This window comes from Phytophthora parasitica (assembly GCF_000247585.1).
Source record: "Phytophthora parasitica INRA-310 unplaced genomic scaffold supercont2.20, whole genome shotgun sequence".
NCBI classification, from domain to species: Eukaryota; Oomycota; class Peronosporomycetes; order Peronosporales; family Peronosporaceae; genus Phytophthora; species Phytophthora nicotianae.
Window position 1 is genome coordinate 337,361 of NW_008649006.1, and position 17,343 is coordinate 354,703.

Below are 17,343 nucleotides of genomic sequence, written 5' to 3' on the forward strand. Positions count from 1 at the left end.
CCACTCTGGTCTCTCATTCCCTTCGTGACCGTACTGCAATGCACATAGAGCGGAGATAACAAGTATATTATAGTTTTCCTGCTTGTTGGGGGCATTTCGCTTTAAACGGATGCCGGTATTAAGGATATAAGCTTCTGCCTCATAACAAGCACCTAGCTAGACTCCTCTAGTAGACTAATTTTTTTTTATAAAACTAGTTTTTAGAAAGCACATTATTAATGTTTTTTTATCATTTTTTTATTTTAACGCAAAAAATATCCAGAGCTTTTCGGGCAACGCACGGCATTAGTGAGGTGAATGTAGTTTTAGTGCTGGACTTCCGACCATAATATAATGTTGGGTGGCCTACAGTAGCTAATGCGGACTCAGTTCAACGAAGATTGAAATACAGAGTGGATGCTTCCGCGTGTACGTGTGCTTGTAGTAGGTTGTGTTGGAGGATACTTAACGCATTGCTACCATTTATCAAGGCGATTTAGGTAGCCAAAGAAAGATGCCATGTTGGCTAGCCTCTTTTCTCCACCTTCTCCATAGCACCTGACATAATTCCAAGATCAGCTTTAAGTAAAGTCAACTCTGCTAAAAAAAAAAAGAAGTCAACGCTTGACTACCTCTCAAGTTTGATCACCGGAAGACCATCCGATATTTTTTCTGATGATCGACGCCATCTAACCTGAATTACTGCAAGTTTGTATGCCAATTGTTTAGCATCTCAAAAGAAAAAAAAACCCTGGAATTTGTCCAGTGAGTACATATCGGTGCCCTTGAAATCCGGTAATTTCCAGGTAATTACCACTGATAGACGCTGGAGATTAGTTTTCTAGAGAGTAATCTGGTTTTGTGCGCTTGAATTCGGTAGTGTTGCTGTAGAATGGGTCGCCAGTTTGTCAACTTGTACAGAAATCCCTGCAGAGGCGAGTTTTGAACTGTCTCAGTGTCTTTGCCGACAGTCCTTGTCCAGCACGCCGTTCCATCTATCGAGTGCTTGTAGCTGCAGTTACGTGAAGTTGTCACTAGCATGTCATGGAGTTGTCTACAAGTAACAAACTTCGGTCGGCGAAAATGTACCGGCCCGGTACCTTGCACAGTGTATTTGCCACTTGTCACGATTTCCTTGGCTTTTCAAACTCCTAGATATCTGTATTGACGTCACAACGAAAAAAAAATAGTTCCGACCTTAAAAGACGTGTACAGACAGACTTCAAGTATCATCGAGACTGACTCTGACTTTCACTAAATCCATAATACGCTCATTTAAGTACATTTTAATAAATAAGATAAAATGATTCGACGCTGCAGAAAGCTTTTCTAATGGAACTTAGATTCAAACAGAATCCTGGCATGAAAATTATCATAGCCGAACAAACCTTTGCTACGGAAGGTGTTTATTCTGTAATGAGCGTTTCTGGGGAAAACTGATGGCTCTTGATGTGGAGATCACTTGTAGGGCACTTATAAAAAGATTGGTTCACATGTCAATACTTGAAGTACACTGCACCGCATCCAAGCAGCAAAATCGAGTGGACGCGACCGTGACGATGCATCAACGCGAATTTTTTTCATTAGCAACGGAGCTCGTCGCTTCCAGAGAGTCCAGCACAAGCGTACATAATGCTTGAAGCTTTTCCAGTCAGCGCGCTGGCACTGTCGAGACTGTCCCCGTGAGCAGTGCTCTGGTCCCACTCAAGTCGTTCGCAAGTGTAGTTTTTGAGGGGGCCGGTGCCAGAGCAGTGCGCGCTTGGAGCAAGACCGGAGCAGCGGATCGCCGAGTCGCGGTGCCGGCACTGCCGGTGTGTTAAACGCTGGAGCCTCGGGGGTTGGTACAGTGCTGTAAGATGTCGATCATCGATGGCATCATCGCCTCCCGCCAGGATACACACGATCCGAGGTGTCTCAAGGGTCGAGCCATCGTCGCCTCTTCAAGCACGTGGCGGTCGGATACACTGCCTTCTTCGGGCAAAAAGGCAACTATCGGTGCCGATAGCCTCGGCTGGTACTGCCACTTGGTGCCGGCGGCCAGAATCTTGCCGGTGCCGCTCCTACAGTCGTGTCGTCGTGTGTGAGCTCCGAACTGGCGCACTAAAGCTGCATTGACAATTGCTTGTGGTGTCGTGGATGTCTGATTTCTGCACTTGATAATAAACTGAAATGGCGCTCTGTGAGTGGTCAGCGGTAAGTGAAAAACCGATGATTGGTCGATACCGTGCTGCGATCCTTCTTTTTCGAATATTCGAGGGAGAAAAGGGGCTCCATTGCGGCCGCCAACAACCTCCCTTCACAACTGAATCCCAGCACGAGAAGCAAGAAGTTCGTGTGTGTCTAAAGCGGCAGGGAAGGCGCGCAACAGGCCTCGAGTGAGCGAGGCAACCTGCAGGGAAGCGAGCAGGAGTTGGTGACAGGTCTATCCGAAGTGGCAACTACATTTGCCATCTGCCATAAGCGAGCGAGAGAAATTGAGCGCGAATGGGCTCGAACAGCGCCATGGAGGACGAGTTGCACCCCGTCATGGACATGGAGACTGCCGCTAGTCGGCGGCCACTGGGGGAGAGCAAAGGATTTCGACGAGACCGACTAGCGTCTATTAGCTCGTCCGGATACTCAGATGCGTCGTCAGTAGGCGAGGCCATTGGCTCCGCCTTGGAATTGCCACCTCATCTTCGAGACCATTTAGTTAGCGTGACGCACCGTAATTTACCACCTGTGACCTCACTAGAAGGCGAGCGACTGCCTCCGATCGACCACATGCGGCCGCCGCCCATGCGTATCCCGCTGCTGCCCGAGAACATGAAGATGGAGCCGATCCCGGGCATCAACCAGCGCCGCCAGACCAAACGCGTCATCGTGTGTGGCGCTGGCATCATCGGGCTGACGACGTGTTATTATCTAGCAAAACAGGGCCACGAAGTGTTGTGCGTGGAAAAGGAAAGAGGCGTGGGAACGCAAGTGAGTTTTTGCAACGGCGCCTTCCTGGACCCAGCCCTATACGCGAGTTGGTCGGATGTGGCAAATCTGCGCAAAGGGATCAGCTCAGGGCGAAGTCACAGCGCTAGTCGAGCGCCACCCGCTGCGACTACCACAACATCAGCAGATGGCAACAGCGTGACTGTCAATGGAGGGCCAGCCGCAGCGGCTGCATCCAGTTCGTCCACAGACGTCACAGTTGCTGTGCGTTCTTCACGTGGCAAGTGGCCACTGAGGGAAAAACCCATGAAAATCGAGATGTCCGCGCTGCGAGACACCAAATTCTGGAAATGGGGACTGCAATTCTGGCACAACTCGAAAAAGGGTCGCTCCAATGAGCACAGTCGCACGATCCGCGAACTCGGATTCTACAGCATGTTGAAACTTCGGGAGTTGCAGGCAAACACCAAAAAGGGAGAAGTTGTCATGGACCAAACGGCACAAGGCACAATTGAGATTTTCAGGGATCACAGCGAACTGGAAGTCACGTTGGAGAGCGACCGAAGTGCCCATTTGTCGGAATTGGGTATGGACTTGCAGCCGCTCAGCAAGACACAAGCTCGAAATTTGGAGCCTGCGTTGCGGTCCGAGATGTACCAACCCGGGGCGATTTTGTCGGCATTTGGAACCAGTGGAGACGTGCACAAAATGTGCCAATCCCTTTACCGTCTTTGCATGCGGCAAGGTGTCATGTTTCGGTTTAACACTGAAGTGCAACACATTTTGACAGACAAAACGTCAGTCATTGCGTTGCAGACAAGGAGAGGATCGCTTATTGAAGGAGACGAGTTCGTTTTGGCACTTGGCAACTCAACTGCACCAGTGGCAAAGCGAGCAGGCGTGAAACTGGCCATCTATCCGGTGAAAGGGTATGTCCTTTCCGTTCCAGTGGCGGAAGGTTTCCGAGCACCGATCCACAATATTTACGCTGGTGGACATGTACTGGTTGCACCTTTGGGCAAGTCAATGTTGCGTATTTCGGGCGGCGTGGATTTCGTGAGTCAAAAGAAGACGGGCGAAATGTCACCACGTGACCAGAAAAAGCGGTACGACTGGCTGTTGGCACAGGCCAAACTCATGTTCCCGGACGGGTATCTGGATGTGGCGAAGATGCAGCCGCACACTTGTTGGCGTCCAGTGACAGCAGACGATGTGCCACTTATCGGACGTACAAAGGTTCGAAACTTGTACGTGAATGCTGGGCATGGCTCAAAAGGATGGACACTGTCGTTTGGTGCAGGGGCACTACTTGCTGATGAAATTAGTGGGAAACGACCACAACTTGACATGAGCAAGTTCGCACCCGATCGCTTCGGCTTTTTCGGTTGAATTTAATAATTGCCCCAGCGAATATGGGGGCTATATGACACAATAGAAGCTGCAAGTATGAAGGAATGCGAGAATGAATGGCTGGAGTTTGAACGGCTCGGTGCATTTTGCACTTGGAACTGGAGTGAAATGTTACGGGTGGAACTCGATAGAGAATAGATAAGAGTTCGGTCTTCCTGTGACTAACTGCTCCGGTTGGTGGCAAGTGGTATAACGCTTGTCTGCTAACACTACTGGAAGATTGTTGTAATTTGCTTTCTCGTGTGGTATTAATTAAATTGCTTTCTTTTTATTATTTTTGTTGCCTAACAGCATCACTTTCTGTTTTATTTTTATTGGTATCATAAAGCGAGCCAAAGTTGCTCGTTTTCAAGTTCACGTGGAGTGACAGATATCCAACCGTTGAGAACAAATGGCAAGATGCGGTGCTGGAAAAAGTCATGGTCCTCGCGCTGAGAATGCCACGGTCTACATGCCTCGTACTGATCCTCTGACAAGAATACCTCCGCCAAAATGTCGTTCCAGACTCTGGCATAGTTCTCAATTGCAACTTCTCGATTTTGCAGACGCATCCAGAGTCTTTCTGCAGCAAGGTGCTCAAATGTTGTAAGAAGTTGTTGCAGTGAATCTTGTTGATATTGCAGGGTGTACTTGGACAGCTCGGTCATCTGGTTGTCGATATCTGCAACATCCAACAAGCTCGCGAGGTGGCGAAAGCGTTGCCGGAGTCTTTGCACGAATTGATGCTGACGACTTCGCTGATCGTACAGCGCTGTCATGCGATCCACGAAAGTGTCAAAAGACAATGGACTTTGTCCCTCCTTTTTGTCGGGGTCATTTACCTCTGGTGTACTATCCAAATCCACAAAATCTGGACTGTTCTCGACGATCTGGCGAGTATATCGAAGAAGGTCATGGAGCACGTCTCGAGGTTTAGAGCACGATAGGTTTTTGGAGTTTGCAGTGTCGTTGTTGTTATCCGCGGGGAATTTTGCTGAGCAATGTCTAGAATCATTATGCTGAACATCGAGACGACGACGGTGTGGCCACGGGGAAGGAGCACCTTCCAGTACCTTCTGGTTGTGCACTTCACGAAAAATCTCGCTTGGTGACAGCAGAACGTAATCAATTGGAGTCTTTCGAACATGTTGCCGACGTAAAGGTTCATATTGCGTGCCCCGGTCGATCATCACTCTACGGGAAACAACATTTTCACTTTGAATAGAGTCGACATCATCAGTAATAAGTTGAGGTTCCGAAAGCAACGGGGCCGCGGAATTCTCGTTGTAATCGCGTAAATCTTCATTGTGTTCGATCGACGCTTTGGTGTGTGTGACGAGTTCTAGCTCAGCTGGAACCAGCGATTGTTGTTCTCCTGAAGTAACGTGGTTTGTACATTTATTTTTCACAATGCTGGAATTGATGAAAAAGCATTCTTTCTGACGTCGCTGGAAGCTGCAGCTCGTATCTCTTACGTCTGTGTAGGCGGGTAAATCGAGTTCTAATGGAACGATCTGAAGCCGACGCTTGCATATAGAGGGATTGCATAATTTTGGTATTTCTCCGTTTTCTGGGTTAGGAGGCGACGAGGTGTGATCGAGTTGGGAAAAATTAGCGAGCGAAGAATCATAACTTTCTGCTGCTTTTGCTGCTGCAAGAGCATGATCCAATTGCAATTTGAGCGCTGCAACTTGCTCTTGCAACGCATAAATTAAGCGCTCATTTTCCGTACCAGACGCCGCATCAATAATTATATCTTCAGCGACTGCCTCCTCCACATTCTTCAGCGCTTTGTTTTGAATCGAACGTGCTCGGTTCGCATACTGCAGTGTATTTAACGTTTCGTTGCCATTCGTGAGCTCTGGTGAAACGCAAGCACTGTGAAAGAACGATACACAATCAGTTAGGTATAGCCACGGAGTGGTTCTCAATTTTGCATACATGAAAAGTGTCACCGAGTTGCCACCGAGGGCGTCACGCAGCAGTCGTGTAAGCTTCGACGACCGATACGGTATGTGGCGAGGGGTGCTGTTGCCACTACCAGATCCTCGACTATTGGCAGGGCTGTTTAGACGCTGCAAAGGTCGATTTCTGGAACCCAACGCGTTGATCACGTTCCCGAGTGCTAACAGACCAACTGAATCAATCAAGTCACGTTAAACAAGCCACAAGTATCCCAGTCATATCAATTGAGAGCCTACTGTTGATGTGTGAGCCCTCCTTCATGCCGTGACCCTCTAGTAGTGTCTTCTTGACGCGTTCGCTGCCCGCTAGATCCACAAATGTGAGTTTGGAGTGTTTTATCTCGTTGTTAAACGTGCGTGAAACTTCGAGAGTGTACACTGCATGTGACCGGCTGGATTGGTCGTTAAGAGCGTGCGCACCAACAGTCTGCCGCTGACGACCTGCTTTCAACAAATTTAGAGCTTCATTGACACTTTTCACGTTAATTTGCTGAAGCCCCTCGATCCAAACATCGTAGTCGTCTTCGTGAATTGTAAGTTTACCAGAGTTTTGTCGACCACCATTTTGCGAGTTGCTTCGAGCTCGCTCAACCAACAAGTCGCGTATTTCGTCGCAGTAAATCTCCAGAAATGATATTTTGATCGTCGTTTTAATGCTCGCTTCCTTGCGTAACGCAGCAAAGAAATCACGCAAGAAGCGTAGTATAAGTCCATCGTCATTGCCACATTCTACGGCCGAGGTTTCTGCGCCTCCCATAGTGTAGGTCTTACCAGACCCAGTTTGACCGTATGCGAGCACCGTAACGTTGAAGCCGTGCAGTAAGGACATTAGAAGTGGATGCAGAGCCGCAATGTACACATCTATCCACGCAATTGGTTAGGATATCGAGATTACTGAGACCGTGACTAAACTTACCAGCTTGTGAAGCTTCGGTCGAGAAAATGTGGTCGAATTTGAACGACTTTTGAGTTTTGTCAAGCTGGAACTGGATCGCGTTGTCAGCATTGGCCCCAGTCTCCGGTTCTGACTCTGATACACATAGTTGGGGTATTTCATTTCCATTACTGGCTACTGGTGGGCGAACTCGAACTGCAACTTTAACGCGAGCAGATAAAGGTGGCGGAGGAGGCCGCTTAGGACTTTTAACGGGGCTTTTGCCACTTGACAGATTCCGCATCTTGAGCTCCTCCATCATAAAGCGAAACAGCCGACTAAGCTGTTGTCTCGTAGCCTGATCTATCCTGAACACATTACGAGCTCATTACGAGCAGCGGGATCGACATGTGCGTTGGCTATTTATTGCTAAGCGTTAGTATTAATACTCGCAGAAGTATTTCTGAAAACGAAGCGAATGCATCGCATGTGTCTTCAATAATAATAAAAAAAAACCCTGCAAAACTTCAAAGGATCCCTCACAGATCCTTGGAAGTTTTGCACTCCCGAACCTTCACAGACTCTGGGAGTGCTGGGCATCATTTACATGGCAACAGCGGAATCCATTACCCTGCCATGCAAAATCTTTCGCGCCATCAGCCCAATCTTTCAAACCAACCAATCACATTATTTCCCGCCATATCATTGGCTGAAAACAAGAAGTTGAACTGCTCATCCGTTGTTACGACATTCACTCTTAACGCCTGGACAACATGCGCCGCGCGCTGAAGCCTTCACCGGCGTCAACCACAGCGTCCCAGCGCCCCACACCAACCGACTCGGACGAAGATGAGCGCAGATCCTCCAGCAGCGCCGAGGGTGCGCGCGTGCAGCCGCTGGAGTCGCAGCTGAAGCCCAGAAAAGACGGCAGCGTCCGTGTTGCTGTGCGGATTCGGCCCATGCTGCCACGCGAGCTGGCGCATAACGCCTCCACGTGTGTGAGCAAGTCCAGAGGGGAGGAGAACGCCATCGAGTTACACGACGGAGCCACGGGAGAGCGGAAATTTACGTAAGTTAATACTTTATTTATCGGTTATCAGTTTTTTTTTACTTAAAATTTTGTTTTTGCATTGTCAGATTCGACCACGTTTTCCCACAGACAGCCACACAAACTGAGCTGTACGATGCGGCTCTGCAGCCGTGGATGGTGTCGTTTTTACAGGGTTTTAACGTCACGGTGATCGCATACGGCCAGACGGGGTCCGGCAAGACCCACACGATGGGGAACCACATGCCGTCTACGTCTTTGCTGTCCAATAATTTATTTGCCAGATCTCCGTCAACTGGTGACAGCGATGAGGAGTCTGTAGACACTGTGGACAGCGACGAAGGCCTGATCCCCAGGTTTCTCCATCAGTTATTCGCAAAACTCAACGATTCGGGAAGCAAATTTCAGCTGTCGGTGTCGTTTCTCGAGATTTATGGAGAAGATATTCACGATTTACTGGATTCTGGATCAAATCGACGCTCGGATCCACTGCAGTTGAGAGAGAACAAGAAGAACGGTGTGTGGGTGCAAGGACTGACAGAAGTGCGAGTGTCTAATAGACAGGAAGCCATGGAACAGATGCGGAGAGGATCGATGCAGCGAATCACGGCCAGTACTCAGATGAATGAGCGATCGAGTCGCTCGCACGCTGTGTACACTGTCAAGATCGTCCAGAGAGTGTCCGAGCAGGAGTCCAGGACGAGCTCTTCTGTGTCTAACAACCAGAATATGGAGAGTGTGAGGAAACACATGATCAAGACTGCGGTTGGGTCGACTGGTGAAGACTTGGGTCTTGAGTCTACAGAATCCGACGCAGTGATTGTGTCAAAGCTTACGTTTGTGGATCTAGCAGGCAGTGAACGGTTGAAAAAGACGCACGCAGAAGGTGAGCGGATGAAGGAGGGTATTCAGATCAACGTGGGTCTGTTTGCTCTAGGCAATGTCATCAACGCACTGGGCGATGAGAAGCGTCGAGCAGCTTCACATGGGCATGTTCCCTACAGGTCTTCCAAGCTAACTCGATTGCTGCAAGATGCACTCGGCGGTAACAGCAGGACACTCTTCATGTAAGTAAAAGGCTGATAGAGTGGGTAATGGCTATCGCTGACGCTGTGTACAGTGCGTGTGTATCTCCAGCAGATTCGAACGCGAACGAGACGTTAAATACGCTTCAATACGCCAACAGAGCTAAGAACATCCAGAACAAGGCCGTAAAGAACATTGACAGTCGCTCGGCCGAATTGGTGAGCTTAAAGGCTTTCAACCAGCTGCTCTGTCGCGAACTCGTCAAGGCGATTTTGGCTGAAGACGGTGACGTGGATCATATAGTGGAAACATGCATGACGAACCCAAAGGTGTTAGCGTTTCTGAACAGCATCGAGCAGGTCTCGGCGTCAGCAGATTTGGAGTCCTCGAGCGACGAGCGTTTGTTCGAGACGCGGCGTCTGGTGGGTGGCCTTACCACTTATCTGCATGAACTGGTACCGAATGGCGGATGCCGACGCCCTGCATCGCTGGCGAGTTCGAATGAAGAAAAAGTCGATAACATGCAGCCACAAGATGATACTTTGGACTTTATCAGTGACAGCAGCTCATCGGTGGCTATTATGGAGGAGCAAAGACTTGATACGGACGGAGCCTTCGAGAGGCCATATCCACTGAGCAAGCTGTGTCGCACGTTGGAGATCATGAATGCTGCGTTCGAAATGCAAGAAATTCAACACGTTGAAAGGCGCCAGAAAGAATCGGTCAGTGCCAAAATCGCCAACTTGGAGACGCGGTATCACCGGCAAGAGCTGTTACGCACTGGACTGTCGAGTATGATAGAGAGGATGCGAACGTGGCTGTCGTCAGGTGCATCGAGCCAAGTTTCAAGTGGAATAACAACGGTCGAACGCAATTTGGAAGCAGCAGTAGAGAAGTTGGAGCTGATGGATATCGAGATGGAGGACATGCAGCGCAAGAAAGTGACGTTGATGTCTGAATTGGAGGCGGAAATTACGCGTTGCCAGAATGAGTGGAAGCTGAAACAAACCCAGATTGAGCGAATGAGGGAGACTCCAGAAGAAGCAACCACAAACGGACTAAACGTGTTGACTCGCAGGACCGAAATTAAGGTATTGTCAGCATGTGGTATCCTTTTCGAGCATCCCAGCTGATGGATTTCTCTTTTCTTGCAGGTCCGCTTTGACGGCTACGATTTAGACGATATTTCAGAGTTCCTCAAGGATGAAGAGAAAGAGATGGCCGCCTTTATTGACGAAGATGACGCAGCAATATCGTTGATGACGCCTCTGTTCTTGAAAGAAGAGTTGTCTTCGTTGCAAGCACGTGAGATTCTAGCGATGATTCAGGATCAGCTTAAGGTATGTCGCTGTCCTCCTTCCAGGTGTTTTACAATTGTCGTATTGACTAACTAGTGATGAATGCGTGATACATTGTAGATCGCATTTGACAAAGAAGCTCTTGAGGCATCGATGAACAAGGAGCTACGTAAACGAGCGCAGTTGTTCCGGAACATCACGAGTGGGCTGATGGCGTGTAAGCGTGGAGAGATGACGGAGCAAGAGTTCATGGAGAAGAATGAACAAGATCTGAGAGACTGTGAGGACAGCATCTCTCAGCTTCGTGATGCGATGCGTGCCAAGCGCGATCAACGAGCCTCCATGATGGAGATATTGGACTCGATCAAGTCTCTAGATGTGGCGAAGGACGTGATAAAACGCCTTATCGTGGAGAATTATTCGCAATGGAGAATGTACATGGCATGTGATGAAGAAGAGGAGTTGAGGAAGCAGCGAGAAGCCGAGGAAGCTCTGAACCAAAACCTTGCAAAGATGAAGAGTGATATGGACAAGAAGGTGGAGACGCTCGAAGAGAAGTACACAAAGGACGTACAGTGCGCGATGCAGATGGTGACGAGTTTTAACGACGCTATCGGGTCAAATAAGCATCCTCAAAAAGCAGAGGTAGTCAGCAATGTAGCAGCCCTGGAAGAGCGAGAAAGGATGCTTGTCGGTCAATTGGCGGAACAGGAGGGTCAAATGGCGGCAATGCGCGCAGAGTTGGAACGCTTCCAATCGTCTGCGAAGAGCATGGAGATGAAGGAGGAATCCTTCCGCTTGATGAACGTACGTTCCTATCTTACCGTCTTCTTGTGTTTTTAATCCGTTTAACTGGGGGTTTCTGTGCTTTCAGAGATGCCAGGAGATTTGGAAAGAATTGGGCCTTAACGAAGAAGACCAGGCCACCAAGTTCCAGGACATCAACGAACTCTTAGTACGAAAGTGTTCCGAAGAGCTCGAAGGACTCGAAGCTGCGCGAGAGAAGCTTCAAGCTCGTATCGACGACACTTACCGTGTTGTCAGTCGGATGGAATCCGTCCTTCGTGTGGTCGACCGCGTGGATATGCAGTCACTACCATCCATAGCAGGATCAACGCTGCTGGAGCAAGAGAAGTATTTATTAACGCTACAGAAGCGTCTGTCGGGTGATCTATGGCAACGGATGAATGCTCGTATTCGAGTCTCCGAAGGAATTCGAGAGCTAGCAGCTGGTCTCCAAGTCAGATCAATTGAGGATTTCTACCATGTTTCTCGAGACGAAGTTGGTCACTTCAACGCGGACTATGAACATTTATCGGATGCAGAACTGGTTGTATGGAAACGTTTTCAGAAGAATAAGGACGATGCAGACACGCTTGACCAAGTTTTGGATCGTTTAGGCGATGGAGACAGCATTTCCAGCTCCTCTGTGCAGCGGGATGAACTTGTGCTTAACGCGTTGCTGAAAGAGAAGACCAAGCGGATCGCAGAGCTGGAACAGGCGTTGGAAGCTGTCAGGACCGTGGCTAGGAACACGCAGTTATCTCACGACGATGTCGTGTCTGTGATCGCTACGTTACGCGAAGCCGAGGAGGCTGAGGTGGATGCCAACGGAACGGACGTGTTTGGGGAGCTTTGTGCTTGGATTCTTCAGACAGGAGGCCAGCTTGATGTCAGTAAGAAAGGACTGGAGACTCTCGCTAAGGTGTTGAGAGGATTTGAAGAGATCCAAGCAGGACGGTCGAACGCGATCGAGTTTCTTCATAGAACTCGAGAAGAAGCGACGATGTTGACACAGGACGTAAGTGTTGGTGACGTGAATGAAGCTTCAACACAACATTGCGCGTTCTCGCTTCCTCCGATTCCGGAAGTTCTGCAACGTAATGGGAGCTTTATGGACACTCTTGCTGTTGGCAAAGACATGTTGGTTAGTCTAAGTAAGCCTGTGGAACGTTTGCTGCGCAGTTTGTTCTACTCGATGAACGACGACTTTGCAGCCTTTGACATCGACACTGAGGAGCAACGCGTGAGTTTCTTCTTGGGCTCAAACGACGAAGGACAGGAGGCGCGTCGTGCTATTCTAGATAAGTACGCGGTGCTTTCATCTTGTGAGAATGCATTGAAGGATGAGGAGAAAGAGACCCCGCCAGTCCCGACAAGCTGCAATGACTCGTTCCTGTCCAGACTCGACCCTGCGTTCAAGACGTTCCATTGGGTCTACTCCGTGTCGTTCGGGGAGCTCCAATTGCAGAAACTTCGCGACTCAATTGCAGACATGGACGAAGTTAAACGCACAGTGACAAGCACACAGAATCGACTGCGATCTCTGCAGAAAATCATGAAGATCTTTAACAAAATCAACGAATTCAAGGCCAAGATCGCGGAGTTTGAGACCAGCGCCAGTCAGAAGGAGCGTCTATTTGGCAACTCCCTCAGACTCCTAGAAGAAGAGCGCTTCCGCAAGATGGCAGCTAAACACTATCCCAATCTCCTCGCCTCACTACGTAAGGAGGTTACAAGGTGGCTCGACAATGAAGACGGAGAGTACGACCTCGGCGTTCTCGGTGAAGACCTTAAGAATTTGCTGCTGGATATGATGAACACCGACACAGGCCTCATGCATCTGGACTTGGGGACTGTACGACGCCATTCGAAGCCTTTGACGCCCAACTCCAGCAGCTCCAACCTCCAAGCGACCGCCAATAGTCAACGCTCTGCCACTCCTGCTCGTGCTCGAACCCAGTCAATGAATAACCGGAAGTCTCACTAGCGATATGACAGATATATGAGTTGCATAACAGCATAGAGATAAAGAGTATTTAAAACCAAGCAGCTAAGTGCATTGTGAGGTTCTTATGATGGTTCCTAACACATTGCTTGTGAAAGTTTACGTAAGCTTGGCACTCTGCTTCTGGTACTTCTGGTACTTGCTGGACAATTCCCATCCCAGACCGATAAACACGACAGCCACTCCAAGCCACGACATGAGAGTGAGCTCGTGCCCGTACCAGACCACAGAGAACAAAATCGTGAAGAACTTGCGTGTAGTGGTGATGGTTGTGCACGTGAGCGCCGAGAACTGCTGGATGGTGAAATAAATGAAGTTCTGGCCCAAAGCGCTGCACACGGAGAAGTAGAAGACCGAGTTGAGGATGGCTGGGTTCTCGATGCAGAAGAAAAAGCCCTCGAGTGCCTGACCCGTCACTAAAGCGCCGATACCAGTGTACACCACGGCCCAAATGTTGGTGTTGAGCATCTGCTGGTGCACTGAGGGACGCAGTTGGTGTGCGATCTCCTCCTGCTTGGGGCCCGAAATACCGTCCAGTGTGAGCGAAGCGAAGAGCAGCAGAAGACCGTATGTACTGTTCTCACGCTCGGCGTGCTTGGCCGAGCCCTTGCCCAATTGAAACACTGCGATGCCTGTAGTGATGACCAGCACGCAAATGTAGTCACGCAGCGTGTACTTCTTGCGACGAATGAGTACACCCATGAGCATAACGGGGATCATCTTGCACGACTTGCCGAGCGCTTGAGTGGGGAAACTCACGTGTTTCAGAGCCTCGTTACTGCACAACATAGCGCCAAGGTAGGCGGCCGCAGTCGTGGCGAACGGGGCCAACGGCATGCGCGCACGTTCCGGTTTCCACACAAACGTGGCGGCGTAGGCTACCAGCGAGTTGGTGACGCACTGTACGAAGAGCATGAAGAGTGTAGACGTGAACTTGTCGCCACTTGGAGAACGGTACGTGAAGCTGGCAACAAAATGATGACACACATGTGTAAGTTTGAGGAGTATTGGATGGTGGAACTGTAGATTGCGTACATTTTCTCCTGGAAGATGCCATAGCTGAGGTAGCACGTGTAGATGCCGCCGATGCAGATGAGCAGGTTGAGGATGCTCGAGTCCCGCGGACTCGACGCGTACAGCACTGTCCGCCCCATGATGTCAACGATCTACTGACGATTTTTGAATACAATGAATAAAAATGGCTGGAGTGCCACGTGTACGGTAAAGGTTGCAGAGGTCGCACGAAGGTCGCACCATGTCTGAACCACATAAACAGATGTATTTCGCGAATATTCGTATTCGGCTAAATTCAAAATTGGAAAAAAAAATCGTAAGAATGTTTTAACGATTTTGTTTCGCTGTTTCAACACCGCAAAAAGCTTATCTCTCTGGACTATTTTTTTCCGGGAACCCGCATCTTGGTTTCAGTAGGCTTCTTTTATAAAATCCCATACATCGACCCGCGTTACTTTGCGATCGACCTAAGGTAGCGCAAATTAACACTTACAAAGGAGCTTTTTTAAGTAGAAACCCCGTTTGACCAATACTTAGAATTTGTAGGGCTCAAGAAAGTGTTTTCCATCTTAAGAAAGCGCTTTCAGATTTAAGAAAGTGTTTTATTTTGTATGGCAATCAATAGAGATCGCGCCGCAACCAGCAATTGCATCGCAGTCTTCGACAAGCTCCGTGCAGCTATGCGCTCGAACGACAGCCAGAAGATCATCGTGGTGGGCATCCCCAAGACGCTGGATGACGCGCAGCTGTCTGAGCTCTTCAGCGAGTTCGGCGCCGTGGCCGAGGCCAAAGTGGTGCTGGATGCAGCCTCCAACTCGTCGCGCGGCTTCGGCTTCGTGACGTTCACGGCTGGTTCGGCCATGCGCGCTGCCATCAAAGGAATGAACAAGAAGGTGATCCAGGGCCGCACACTGAACGTGCGACAGCTGGTGCCCAAGGACCAGTTCCAGGCACAGAAGAAGGAGGCGCCCGACGCGAGTCAGCGACCGTGCTGGCTGCTGCGCAAGGGCAAATGCACCAAAGGCGATAACTGTCCGTTCTCGCACGATATTAAGGACGGCGAGTTCGGCAACTGCTTCGAATTTGTGCAAACTGGAGAATGTAAACGTGGAGATAAGTGCAAATTCTCGCACCCGCAGAAAACGGAGGAAGGAGAAGATGATGAGAAGAAGGAGAACGTCAAGAGTGAGGCGAAACCAGTGGAGAAGCGCGTGTGCTACAGTTTCCAGAACGGACGGTGTCATAGAGGCAAGAAGTGTCTGTACGCGCACGAGTTGCTGGTGAATGGAGAGCAGAAGAACGAAAAGAAGAACGAGAGGGTGAAGAAGCAGCCGTTCGAAGTTGTAAACGAGAAGAGCGAGGCAGGAAAGAAACGGAAACGACCCGAAGAGACGGAGAGTGAAGAGGAGGTGGAGAGTGTGAAGCAGAAGAAGCCACAACCTGCTGCTGCGGGGCTGGCGGCGCATGTGAACAACTTTATGGCGAGTCAGAAGCCAGTGACGCAGCAGAAGCCAAAGTCTGAGCCGAAACAGATGAAGCAGCAGAGTGGACCGAAGAAGTTTGAGTGGAAAGCCAAGGTGCAGCCGAGTAGTCAGAAGCAGGAGCGTCAACAGGTACAGGTGCTGGCAAAGGAGGAATACGAAGTGCAGGAGGAAGTACGGCGTCCGGTTAAGAAGATCAAGACGGAGAAGATCGATATGGGAGCTGCGTTTGACGGGGTCTCGGACGACGAATCTGGCCCAGTACGTGGTGGCAAGAAGAAGAAGGTGGACAAGGAGACGATGCGCGCGAACCGTGAGAAGCTGAAACAGGATCGTCGTGCCAAGCGGAGTGCGAAGAAGACGGCGCTGTCGAAGCTGTTGACGAAGGGCGAAGTCGAGCTGGGTGTTTGATGATATTAGGCGCTGCAATAGACCTCATAATGCGAGAGATTCATAGAATTGATATTTTTATGGTGGTAATTTTCCTATCACGTTTTATTTGCGGTAACAGCTACCAACGCGTACTTGTACATGTAGGTACTTAAGCACTTCTCTTTTGGATTTCTTCTCGGCGCATGTTCCTGTTTCCTTCGTCTCAACAAGAAGCGGGGTGGCACCATTTCGCTTTACTGATGCACAATTCACTTATCATTTCAGACAGTATCTACCAACCTTCGTGTAGTATACGCTCGTAGCTCTTTTGTTTGCAACTGTTAAAGATACGGGATACTACATCCAACAATTCGAATCGCCCGACTACAGTTATCCTGGCTAACAAGCGACAACTTTTTCAGGACAATTTCGCTTGCCAGGTTATCGCTGTGACGTACTGGTACCTGTATCTGTATACTGGGATGGCCATCCCACCGAATTAATCCTTGTTGGACTGTCCCTTACTGCACTAAAGTGCTTCCTTTCAAAAAAATCAGTACAAGTTTGGACGACTTTTCATACATGTACGTAGTTTTTTTTACATGTGAGTATATTCACAATACATGAATTAATCAGTGAAGTTAGTGCATTGTCTTGCCGCGCCGCTGGTCGTCATGACGACGTCAATATCGTTCATTATGCATGGCATTTAGATGCCGACGTTACGTGCCTGCCCTGGAAGGGCCCCTACAGGAGGCACATTGCAATCTTTCCCGCAGAGACTTGTTGTGAACAAGTTGTTGACGACAATGTCGCCTATTTGCGTCGCAAATTGCAAATGAAATATTGAGCCGAGCGTCGAAAGAGCCGTGCAAAGTGAAATTGCGATTCTTTTGCTCACAAGCGGACATGTTTGCTGCTACTGGCACCGAAATTCACAGAAGTCAATCGCGCAGACGCTGCCGAAACTCAATCCATTGAATATCCGCTAGTAAATTATGCAAGCCAAGGACCCGACAGCACAACCAAACCACCTTCCAGTACATCGTAACCTATGCCGTATTGACAGACATTCCAGTGCATTGTAACCTACGCCGTATTGACAGGAGCACGCAGTGGCTGGGTACTTGTTTCCCAAACATTTTCAAGTGTTTTTGGAAACTGGGTACTAGTAAATGATTGATCAGC

At 49.3% G+C, this 17,343-nt stretch overlaps 6 protein-coding genes across 6 annotated transcripts; 4 read left to right on the top strand and 2 right to left on the bottom strand.

Moving 5' to 3' along the window:
• Window positions 1-1,023: 1,023 nt before the first annotated feature.
• PPTG_22635 (hypothetical protein) lies at window positions 1,024-2,063 on the top strand (the record flags this gene model as incomplete). Its single annotated transcript, XM_008905491.1, has 3 exons — window positions 1,024-1,052; window positions 1,631-1,790; window positions 1,827-2,063. The coding sequence occupies 3 exons, from the start codon at window positions 1,024-1,026 to the stop codon at window positions 2,061-2,063; spliced, it is 426 nt and encodes a 141-aa protein (XP_008903739.1).
• Window positions 2,064-2,463: 400 nt separating this feature from the next.
• On the top strand, window positions 2,464-4,290 carry PPTG_10042 (hypothetical protein; the record flags this gene model as incomplete). Its single annotated transcript, XM_008905282.1, has 1 exon — window positions 2,464-4,290. The coding sequence occupies one exon, from the start codon at window positions 2,464-2,466 to the stop codon at window positions 4,288-4,290; it is 1,827 nt and encodes a 608-aa protein (XP_008903530.1).
• A 341-nt stretch (window positions 4,291-4,631) lies between these two features.
• Window positions 4,632-7,447, bottom strand: PPTG_10043 (hypothetical protein; the record flags this gene model as incomplete). Its single annotated transcript, XM_008905283.1, has 4 exons — window positions 4,632-6,168; window positions 6,232-6,427; window positions 6,492-7,115; window positions 7,171-7,447. 4 exons carry the CDS (start codon window positions 7,445-7,447, stop codon window positions 4,632-4,634), a joined length of 2,634 nt encoding a protein of 877 aa, XP_008903531.1.
• Window positions 7,448-7,889: 442 nt separating this feature from the next.
• On the top strand, window positions 7,890-13,331 carry PPTG_10044 (hypothetical protein). Its single transcript, XM_008905284.1, has 6 exons — window positions 7,890-8,197; window positions 8,266-9,243; window positions 9,297-10,293; window positions 10,357-10,542; window positions 10,621-11,307; window positions 11,375-13,331. The coding sequence occupies exons 1-6, from the start codon at window positions 7,902-7,904 to the stop codon at window positions 13,268-13,270; spliced, it is 5,040 nt and encodes a 1,679-aa protein (XP_008903532.1). The 5' UTR covers window positions 7,890-7,901; the 3' UTR covers window positions 13,271-13,331.
• Window positions 13,294-14,478, bottom strand: PPTG_10045 (hypothetical protein). Its single transcript, XM_008905285.1, has 2 exons — window positions 14,324-14,478; window positions 13,294-14,252 (listed from the first exon to the last, which is right to left on the bottom strand). Exons 1-2 carry the CDS (start codon window positions 14,440-14,442, stop codon window positions 13,388-13,390), a joined length of 984 nt encoding a protein of 327 aa, XP_008903533.1. The 5' UTR covers window positions 14,443-14,478; the 3' UTR covers window positions 13,294-13,387.
• A 453-nt stretch (window positions 14,479-14,931) lies between these two features.
• Window positions 14,932-16,263, top strand: PPTG_10046 (hypothetical protein). The gene has a single exon (XM_008905286.1). The coding sequence runs from the start codon at window positions 14,983-14,985 to the stop codon at window positions 16,192-16,194; it is 1,212 nt and encodes a 403-aa protein (XP_008903534.1). The 5' UTR covers window positions 14,932-14,982; the 3' UTR covers window positions 16,195-16,263.
• Window positions 16,264-17,343: the final 1,080 nt, after the last annotated feature.

Excerpts from the sequence above, each read along its gene's own strand:
- PPTG_10044 (XM_008905284.1), top strand. The coding sequence starts at position 7,902 with ATGCGCCGCGCGCTGAAGCCTTCACCGGCGTCAACCACAGCGTCCCAG. Across the intron at positions 8,198-8,265 it reads ACGGGAGAGCGGAAATTTAC|ATTCGACCACGTTTTCCCAC; the intron begins GTAAGTTAATAC and ends TTGCATTGTCAG. Across the intron at positions 9,244-9,296 it reads AACAGCAGGACACTCTTCAT|TGCGTGTGTATCTCCAGCAG; the intron begins GTAAGTAAAAGG and ends CGCTGTGTACAG.
- PPTG_10045 (XM_008905285.1), bottom strand. The coding sequence starts at position 14,442 with ATGGGGCGGACAGTGCTGTACGCGTCGAGTCCGCGGGACTCGAGCATC. Across the intron at positions 14,253-14,323 it reads GGCATCTTCCAGGAGAAAAT|CTTCACGTACCGTTCTCCAA; the intron begins GTACGCAATCTA and ends TTTTGTTGCCAG.
- PPTG_10046 (XM_008905286.1), top strand. The coding sequence starts at position 14,983 with ATGCGCTCGAACGACAGCCAGAAGATCATCGTGGTGGGCATCCCCAAG.